The 10133-nt window shown below is 42.9% G+C and overlaps 2 protein-coding genes across 3 annotated transcripts; both read left to right on the forward strand.

Annotated features, from left to right (window-relative positions):
- Positions 1 to 1041: 1041 nt before the first annotated feature.
- Positions 1042 to 4155, forward strand: LOC112876774 (uncharacterized protein At1g03900). The gene is made up of 3 exons (XM_025940952.1): positions 1042 to 1855; positions 2952 to 3233; positions 3678 to 4155. Exons 1-3 carry the CDS (start codon positions 1361 to 1363, stop codon positions 3744 to 3746), a joined length of 846 nt encoding a protein of 281 aa, XP_025796737.1. The 5' UTR covers positions 1042 to 1360; the 3' UTR covers positions 3747 to 4155.
- Positions 4156 to 4840: 685 nt separating this feature from the next.
- LOC112876771 (serine/threonine-protein kinase tricorner-like) lies at positions 4841 to 8689 on the forward strand. 2 transcript variants are annotated; one of them, XM_025940947.1, is made up of 13 exons: positions 4841 to 5106; positions 5541 to 5715; positions 5807 to 5890; positions 5988 to 6229; positions 6306 to 6531; positions 6676 to 6755; positions 6832 to 6916; positions 7076 to 7207; positions 7322 to 7435; positions 7527 to 7574; positions 7781 to 7865; positions 8060 to 8113; positions 8243 to 8689. In XM_025940947.1, the coding sequence occupies exons 1-13, from the start codon at positions 4904 to 4906 to the stop codon at positions 8392 to 8394; spliced, it is 1680 nt and encodes a 559-aa protein (XP_025796732.1). In that variant the 5' UTR covers positions 4841 to 4903; the 3' UTR covers positions 8395 to 8689. The 2 variants fall into 2 exon arrangements, with proteins under 2 accessions (XP_025796732.1, XP_025796731.1); XM_025940946.1 differs by having other exon boundaries at positions 8249 to 8689.
- Positions 8690 to 10133: the final 1444 nt, after the last annotated feature.

The raw sequence follows: 10133 nt of genomic DNA on the forward strand, positions 1-10133 counted from the left end.
CATAATATGACATAAATTAGTGTTACTGAATTCATGCTTAAAATACTTAATTATGGCTATAATTTTGTACACCTAAGAGAAACATAATTGTGACGCATTATTTTTCAAGCACATACTATAGACAAATACAACATTAATTTCTTTTCCTTAAGAAGTGTACGGTGTGCCCAACCATATTGACGTGCAAAAGCTTTTGAAACCAGCAAGCCCTATTTTATTTAGTTATAAAGGAAAAATTGCCACTTAACAGAAAATTAAGAAAGGTAGGCACCCTTCAACCTAGAAAATCAGCAAAGTTTTTCAAAACTGTGGTCAAAGGTGGAACCACAAATTGCAAGTGAAGTCTCAACAAAATGGTGGTGTTTGGGATTGGCGTTATGCGCGTGGCATCATATTATAATCTTGGTAGGCATTATAGAAATTTTTGCAAGAACTTGATGGCATACTTGACAATCTCTTTAGGTATCTAGTATAGTTTTATCTTAATTCTTTTCTTTTGTGGTTGGCATTATATTATAATCTCGATGGGATACAGATTCTGCAAGAATTTGATGACGTACATGGCAATCTCTTTAGATATCTAGTATTGTTTGAACTTAAGGTTTTTTTTTTCTTTTCAATACTTCTAAAAATAAACTAGACATGATTTGGGCCAGAAATTAGAAGAACCTTCGATGACACATTTACAAAACTTGTTACCGAATGAAATGGCAGTCAGATGAATTCTCTCAATGTGACATTTGTATCCCAGAGGAATGGGATCAAGTTAATTTTTTGTGAAAGATGCATAGAGGTAATTGTTGTATCTTCTATTCATATAGTCTTATAGAGTTGTAAGACAAGATGCTGACATTGGTGACGCTCCAACCCCCATTGGTTGGTGATGCACTGATGCCCCAACCTCTCAGACAAAATGCACAAATGCCTAGTTCCATGAAAAGAAACGAAAACCATCTCCAAAAAATAAAGAAAAATCTGGGGGAAAAACAGAGTGAACAAAGGGGCCCTGGAACAGAATCCTAGCCTGAGAAGGGGGCCAAATCGTAAAACGTGACATTCTGATTTGTGCATTCCTCCTCCTCCTCCCCCACCTTCCACCCTTCGATCCCACGCCTTCTCCACCTTTCTTCTCCTCACCTCTCTCCTCAAGAACCCCAATCCAAACCCCAACCGCCAAAAATCCTACGAAATTGCGCAGAAATATCGTCTCGGCTCAGATCGCGCCTGAGGCGATCCAGATCTCTGCTGCTTCATTTCCTCTTGTCGCAATCTGATCCCGTGACCATTACCTGTTCTTCGATCGCATAAGTGAGGAAGCAGTGAGTTGAGGGGGGGAGGAGGAGGACGCGAGGGCGGGATCATGTCGTCGGTGGTGGAGGAGGAGGAGGCCTTCGAGCACACCCTGCTGGTGGTGCGCGAGGTGTCGGTGTACAAGATCCCGCCGCGCACCACCAGCGGCGGCTACAAGTGCGGCGAGTGGCTGCAGTCGGACAAGATCTGGTCGGGCCGCCTCCGCGTGGTGTCCTGCGGCGACCGCTGCGAGATCCGGCTCGAGGACCCGGCCACGGGGGAGCTCTTCGCCGCATGCTTCGTGCTGCCCGGCCAGCGGGAGAGCGCCGTCGAGACCGTGCTCGACTCCTCCCGCTACTTCGTGCTCCGCATCGAGGACGGTAGGGGGAAGCACGCCTTCGTCGGGCTCGGCTTCAACGAGCGCAACGAGGCGTTCGACTTCAATGTCGCGCTGTCGGACCACGAGAAGTACGTCAAGAGGGAACAGGAGAAGGAGACTGCCGGCGAGGAGAGCGGCGGCGGCGGCGAGATTGATATACACCCCGCCGTCAATCGCCGGCTCAAGGTGAGCTGAAAGCTCCAGCTTTTTGTTCCCCATTATGTGCGTCTAATTCGGGATGCGATTGATCAGAAATTAAATTCTCTGCTGCAAACTTCAGTGATTCTTTTGTGATTACCTGAATGTTTTGGACTTTAGCGAATGAATTAGGAAATGTTGTTGTTAGCTTGGGTAAAACTGGTTATCCATGCAAGAAGACTAATAGAAAATGATAATGTGCATCTAGTTAGGGTCTGCTAATATGTAAGCTGACTCAAAAGGAATCATAGATGGATTGCCAAGCATCTAATATGCTGCTTGCCGAAATAGATTTTGTAAGTTAACTGAGACTTGCCATAAAATCATGTTCACAACTAAAGATGCTCCTATGTCTTGTATAGTGTATATAAAGAATTCAAAGTGAAGCTGATCATATATTTGGAGTGCGAGCTATTGACTTGTCATTGGCAGATCAGACATCAAGATGAGAAAGACATCCAAGCAAATGAGCAAATTTTAGTCAGTTCGTTTCTGATTGGACTAATGGATGACCTTATTCTGCTAGTAATACGACCAACTCATTGCACATATCAAGCTTTCTCAGAAATAGAACTCTTTAGACTCTTTTATCCATGCAGTGAATTTTTTTTCCTAACCCTAACAAAGGTCATATCAATAGATCCTTCTTTAATCACTGGAACCAAACAAAGGATTGTTAACTGCTCAGTCGTTTGCATATCCTATCCATGGTTTACAACTCCATCAAATAAAAGAATATAGTGTGAAGGGGAAAGAAATAAAAATCTGCTGTTTCGAAATGCATACGTAAACAAAGGCTATGTTTTGTACTTCGCTGATTAAGTCAATCTACCAGTGTTGTGTGGTAGTACTCAAGAAGGAAGAACATTGCTCCTTTTGTAGTTTGTGTTGTACGTTTCCTGTAATGCATGATACAGATGAGAATGTAACAGAAGGTACCATATCATGATCATAGGTGCATTACAAGTGTTGCACAAGAGCACCCAATTCATTTAATCATGTTCATCTTTTGTATCTGTCAATGTGTTCATGATGAATTATCCTGCTATTTGCATGAGTTTTACTGGCGTTCGTTTTGTTTTAGGAAGGTGAAACCATTAGGATAACTGTAAAAAACAAGCCATCAACTGGAAGTGGCATGCTTTCATCTGCTGGTTTATCTGGAGGGGCCACTGCAAAACCAAAGACAGGCATGCTTCTTGCGCCACCACCAGGAGCAGCTGGAAAGCTTCGGTCTCCTCTTCCACCTCCACCTAATGACCCTGCAGCTGCCAGGATGAATTCTGGACATAATACGGGAATCAGGGCCCCAAAAGAATCGACCAAGAGAAATAATGATCCATTTTCGGATCTTTCTGCTATAAAGGTGAGGTTTTCTATTTGGTGCCTTGCACTTGAGAGCATTGTTTTCCAGAATGGAGCACTACTAGTACTAAGAAGACATGCAGCTGCCCATGCACATACTAGCTAATTACACAAGCTGGTAGTAAGACAAGATTTAAGCTTATACATTTATGGTTCATGTCTTCATGATAAAGGATTAAAGCAATCCTCAATCCTCAAACAAGTAAAAGAAAATGTTCTTTTAGATCTGTTTATTTAATTTCTAGGTGCACCCCTTTTTCTGTCACTTGTCAAATAAGACTAGCAAACAAAAAGAATTTGTCAGACATTCTCCGTCATCTGGATAAGATACAAAAGATACAAAAAAACTCCAAATGCCATCTAAAGTAAATTTTGGGCCTTTTATCTCATGGTTATTTTACTCAGCCGCTGATGCCCTTACGCTTCAATCGTATGTGATATGCAGCAAAACCTACCTTCATCGGGCGAATCCGGGCAAACAAAGAGCACAGGATCTGGATGGGCAGCATTCTGATGATGATGCACGATCTCCTGTTGACATTGTTTTATCTGAAGGAAGAGGAATGGGTAACTGAAGTACCGAACAAGACTTGGATCCGACCTGTTGGAAGCCTTTACCCTTGCAGACTCAAATGATTAAAATTACTGATCAGTGTTCCAGTCGTTAATCAAGAAATAAAACAGTTACCAGAGTTGTTACCCATCTCACCACATGAATGGACCAAGGGTGCTCGGATATTCTGAATATAAATACAGCCTCCCTCTCCCTTGTTGTTTGTCACATTTGTGTCATGTTTCACAAACAAAAACCAGAATCATACTGACCTCAATGTGTATTTTGCGGTGAAAGATTGAGAATATCGTTTCAAATGCAACAAAGACTGTTTGTTCTAGTAATCTAGTGTTCATCAAGTTTGAGTCCAGAATATGGACTGTCTTGTGCCTTCTCCAAGCCTCGGGTTTATCGTTGGGCTGTATGTACGTCATTTCAATATTCAGAGTGTAGCTGACGTGATAAAGAATTGTTGTAGTGTTGTCATTCTTGGAGTTTTAGATTAGGAGCTGTTCGTCAGAATGGAAATCGTATGATCATGATGACAGGCTCATCCAAGTATATTTCTGAAGGCAAACCACAAGCACTGCTCTCATTGAAATTCATTCATTTGTATCCTGTACCTACACCCATTAACTCCCCAAATAATTTGGAGGAACTACCCCGTGCAGCACTCCATACTCCGATGATAAGTGACTTTGCCAATTATAGGCTGTTCAGATTGCTGAAACAAAATCTCTCTCCTCAACTCTTCCTCTCAACCAAAACCACTCGTCTTGGGCGGATGTGCGAGCATTTTTAGCATATCCTTCTTTGTCGCCTCTGTCCTCGCTTCTCTTCCACCACCTGTCTCGACTGCCTAAAAATTTAATGACTATTTTTCGATGCAGATGGAGCTAAATTTTAGATCAAAATTTCCCCATTACTTTGCAGCACTGCACAGAAAAATTCTGATATTCTCTTTACTTGGGATTTGCACTCATAGATCACACTGAATTTGTACTTCAACTAAGATTGTTTCTGTGATGCAGTTTCTGCATGGACAATCGTGTATAGGCTTACACCATTAGTTGGGATCGTAGTTTGCAGCAATTGATTCCTTTCTTCTCTTGCTTGTAATGGATTCAGCGAGGAGTTGGTTCACCAAGCTCCAAACGAGGGAGAAATCCATTGGCAAGAAGAAGGAATTGCCTCCCAATGGCAAGGAATCAGGTGATGATGCACCATCCAGCGCAACCAAGCAGAGGGTTGCCGCTGCCAAGCAGTACATTGAGAAACACTACAAGGAGCAAATGAAGCATTTGCAGGACAGGAAAGAGAGGTAACGATCTGTGCAATTATCTGACTATGTAATTTTATCTGTCAATAAGTTCACTTATTACATTATTTATGCATGCATAAGCAATGTAATTTTATCTGTCGATAACTCCAATTATTAATCTATTTATGCACCGATAACTCCAATTATTAATCTATTTCTGCATTGATAATAGAAATTGCATTTGAATCAATTCTCATACAGAGAAAATAGATTCTTTCAAAATAAAGAGACAATAACCTGACAAGAGTTTCTAGAATGGTTCGTTCTCAAAATCTGTTCCAGTGAACAATGCATGAGGTATTATTATGGTAATTTTCTTTCCGTAAGCTTCTTCCCATAATGAAATTTGTTTGTTCTGGTCATGGTTATACTTCTGTTACTAAGTATTTGGCATTGTTCATGATATCTCAACTTTTGGCATTGTTGTCATGCAGACGGTGTAGTCTAGAAAAGAAATTAGCAGATGCCGATGTGTCCGAGGAGGAGGTGAACAACATCTTGAAGCAATTTGAGAAGAAAGAGACGGAGTACATGCGTTTGCAAAGGCATAAAATGAGCGTCGACGATTTTGACTTGTTAACAATGATAGGCAAGGGAGCATTTGGTGAGGTAAACCTATCCGCAAATATGCAACCATTCTGTATCCCATTATCTCTATTTTATTGGAATGTTTCCGGTAAATGCAATGGTTTTCTTCTAGGTCAGAGTCTGCAGAGAGAAGTCCACAGGAAACGTTTATGCAATGAAGAAGCTTAAAAAGTCGGAAATGCTTCGCCGAGGTCAGGTATAACTATTTTCTTATGAAAATTCTGATTCATGTTTATACCTAATGTTCCTTTTCTGAGTGATTTTTCAGGATATTTTTGTAATTTTTTTCATAGGTTGAGCATGTCAGAGCTGAAAGAAATCTTCTTGCTGAAGTGGATCACCACTGCATTGTCAAACTATACTGCTCATTCCAGGACAATGAGTATCTGTACCTGATCATGGAGTACCTCCCCGGAGGTGACATGATGACGCTGCTCATGAGGAAAGACACACTGACTGAAGATGAGGCCAGGTTCTATGTTGGCGAGACAGTTCTTGCGATCGAAGCGATCCACAAGCACAACTACATCCACAGGTACGGAGCAAGGGCAATCGGGTTCAGTATTGCTGCTGATGTGGTGTTCTGATGAGTTAAGAACCTGAATTTTCAGAGATATCAAGCCTGATAACCTGCTACTAGATAAGTATGGTCACTTGAGACTGTCGGATTTTGGGTTGTGCAAACCGCTAGACTATTCAAACTTCCCGGACCTGAATGATAAGGATGTTACACCTACAAAATCATCGTCGACGCAAGGGGATGGGAAACAACAGTCGATGCCAAAGCGCTCGCAGCAAGAACAGTTGGAGCACTGGCAAAAGAATAGAAGAACTTTGGTCTGTAACTGACACTGGCATTCATCATTTGTATCCACTACACAATTTACCTATTGATTCCAATGTTATCAATCCTCATTTGTTTGGTAATACCTTCTTCCATAATTAGTTTCCATGTGCTGACAAGCAATTATATGGTTGTAGGCATATTCGACTGTTGGTACACCAGACTACATTGCTCCAGAAGTTCTTCTGAAGAAAGGATATGGGATGGAGTGTGACTGGTAAGCACTAAGCATCCTTTGAAGTATCATTAGTGCTATTAGACAAGTCTGGGGCTAATGGAAAAATCCTTTCTAGGTGGTCTCTTGGTGCTATCATGTATGAGATGCTAGTGGGCTATCCTCCATTTTATTCAGATGAGCCTATGACAACTTGTAGAAAGGTAATGTGTTTAGGCTTTTAGCTATGAATACTTCATGTTATTTCCATTGATTAGAGCATGTTCATCTTCCAAATCAACTGATTCCAAAGTTTAGTTATCTCTAGTTTGTTCATACTAGTATGTCCTTTATTTACGTCATGCCTGTATATGCTAAAACAGATAGTGAACTGGAGAACACATTTGAAGTTTCCTGAAGAAGCGAGACTAACAGCGGAGGCAAAGGATCTTATAAGTAAACTACTATGCAATGTCGACCAACGCCTCGGTACAAAAGGGGCAGAGGAAATAAAGGTTGTTATGTGTTTGTTAAGTATGCCAACGTGCCTCCCAAAAAAAAATCATTTTACAAAACAATATTTGATACTACGAATTGTTGCTCAAAGAACTTTGCATGTGTAACCTTAGGAGCACTCCTGGTTTAGCGAATTACAATGGAATAAACTGTACGAAATGGAAGCTGCATATCTGCCTCAAGTCACAGATGAGTTGGACACGCAGAACTTTGAGAAATTTGAAGAGGTAAATGTTGCTTCACAAGGAAATGTGCTTCTCAGTTACCAGAAGTTTGCACAGATGTGAAATAACTTATCTTTGCGCGGTGTATCCACAGTCCTCGGATAGTGTTCAGTGTTCAGCAAAGGCGGGCCCTTGGAGGAAGGTAATTGTACCTTTGCATATTGTGACTTGTGAGCATGTCAGCTGCTATTATTGTGTTCAATTACTAAACCAGCACTAAATGAAGGGATTTTTCTGTGATTAAAATGACGACAAATTTTAGGGAAAAAGACATACCTTTCAAGTCACTTCTTAACTATATATAGACGCACTGTAAATGTCATTCTAATTTTTGTGATATTCTTCCAGATGCTTTCTTCAAAGGATTTGAATTTCGTGGGCTACACCTACAAGAACTTTGAACTCGTGAACGATCATGACGTCCCTGGCATGGGTACTGCACTTTCCGGTTTCTTTTTCATACGAGTAGTCAGTTTAGGTGACAACAAGCCACGCACAGAAAGCTGGAGGTGCAGACTCTTCAACTTGGTAGAGAAAGAAGGATCTGAGAGCACAACAGAGTCTTCATTCAGTCCGTGTGCTCTGTTCTTGTGTTTTTCAACTAACACAAGCTGCCCTCCTGCACAGCTGAACTGAAGAAGAAGGAGAAGGCAAAGAGACCAAGCGTCAAGTCTCTCTTCGGTACATATACATTCTAAATCAGTTCCTGCAGCGTTGATCTCTCCGTGTCTGCTGCACGACTTTGAATGTTCTTTCAGCATCCTATGTTGTTTGTCTGCGACGTTCTGAAGAAGACGCATTGGCCTTTGCGCGCAGATTCGCCTGAAGGGGAGGAGAAGAACAGCCAGGAGCAGGAGCAGGGCCGGGAGCAGCAGCGCGACGAGGACGCCGCCGAAGGAAGCGTGAGGAAGCCCGCGGCGGAGCCCGAGCTGACCAGAAGCCTCAGCTCGGCGTCCACATGAAAGCGTTGCTTCTCCTAGCACCACCCTGTCAGACAGGGCATCATCGGTAGGCGGCTTGCATGGCATCCGTTCGTGTACAGGAGCAGCGTCCCTTCGATTCGTCGGTAGAGTCCAGTGGCTTGCCAGGAGGAGAGGGAAAAGCGTGGCGTGTTCTTTCGTTGTTGATTGCACTGGTGATCCTGCTGGGAATAATTAAGTGATTCAGAGTGTCCGTGCAAAAATATGTAACTTGTTTCGATCGCTCGGCGGCTCCCCGCTCCCTCCCGCGATGCCGTGCGTGCTCGATGCGCCCGGGCGCGCGCGCACCGGTGGTCGGCGTCGGCGTCGGCGTCGGCGTCGGCGGCAAGCCCCGCCCGGCAAACGACCCCGCGCGCGCGTCTATGAACTTGCAAGTGCTGGATCATAGACGGGCGACGGGGGGCCGTGCCGCGTTGCCATTTCAGGTTTCACTGGCCGGGGAAAGCACAGTCGCACAGAGCACAAGCGCCCGGTCAGGGGTCTCTCTTAGAAATAGAATGCACTACGCAGCGAAAAAAACTTCTGCCTAATGTTCCTGGAACTATGTTTGTAAGTTTCAATGCGTTTGGTTGGAAAATATGGAAGGATGGAATGAATTCAGACGTCTGATTTTAAGGACGAAGTGATTCCATCTGTATTTAGTTGGAGAGGTAGAATTATTCTATTTTTATATTTTGTTGGAGGAATAAGGATAGAATGATTTACACTTCCACTAACCATCGCAACTGTACATGCACCTCCATCTCCTCTAGCCCTTGGCCGAATGTAGCAGTGAAGCTCCCTCCATATCCTAAGCCGTTGGCTTCTCCCATGGTTCATTTGCACAAACAACATATGAGGGTCAACCATAGCTATTCTCAAATGGATGGTCTCAATAGATTGCTGTAAAGCCCACCAAATTCAAACTTAGAAGGTCCAAATTCTCAGTATGGCCAAAACCACTCCAAATTCTCAGTATGGCCAAAACCACCTACCAATATAGTTTCAATTTCAACCATATTTTAACCATTTTCAGTTTGGCTAACACATGCCACCATCTCAATTTGCTCAAAGCATCTCACCATCCTAATTTTCTCAAAACATTCACCCCTCAGTTCATACAAAGTATGAATTCTTTTATTCCAGCAATATGGTTCACCAAGCTCCCCCATTCACCAAGTTGCTTGTCGATGAGGAATCGGCCAGCGAGTGACTTGCGCACAGCAAATCAACAATGGCGGCATTGGGGAATTAACGGTGGTACCTGCGCAAGAGCTTCAGAGGAGATGAGGAAAATTCACCCGTGACACGCGCTACATATCTAGAGGAGGTCTTATCTTTAATTAGGTCCATGCAGCGGCCCTTATGCACCAATTAGCCAGAGAGAGGGGGGGGGGTGCATACGACATCCAACTGGAATGAGCATGTCTACATAAAAAATTAGAATGGATGATGCAACACTTTGGAAAAATGTTCACATTAGATCATTAGGGAATCACTCCATCCCCTTCCATCCTCCCAACCATGCGACCTTAAACAAAGAAAAGAAAAGATCAAATTCATGAGTGTAAAATAAAAATCTCTATATCAAAAATCATTGCAAAAATGTTGAGCTCCGGTCGATCATCCCATGATTAACATCTCAGAACGGACGGACTGCCGCACCACTTACCGGCGCAATCGACCGTATTTCTCAACCCCACCTCAGGTCACGTGGGACACATGGCTGTGCACGTAAACTT

Source organism: Panicum hallii, chromosome 9 (assembly GCF_002211085.1).
Source record: "Panicum hallii strain FIL2 chromosome 9, PHallii_v3.1, whole genome shotgun sequence".
NCBI classification, from domain to species: Eukaryota; Viridiplantae; Streptophyta; class Magnoliopsida; order Poales; family Poaceae; genus Panicum; species Panicum hallii.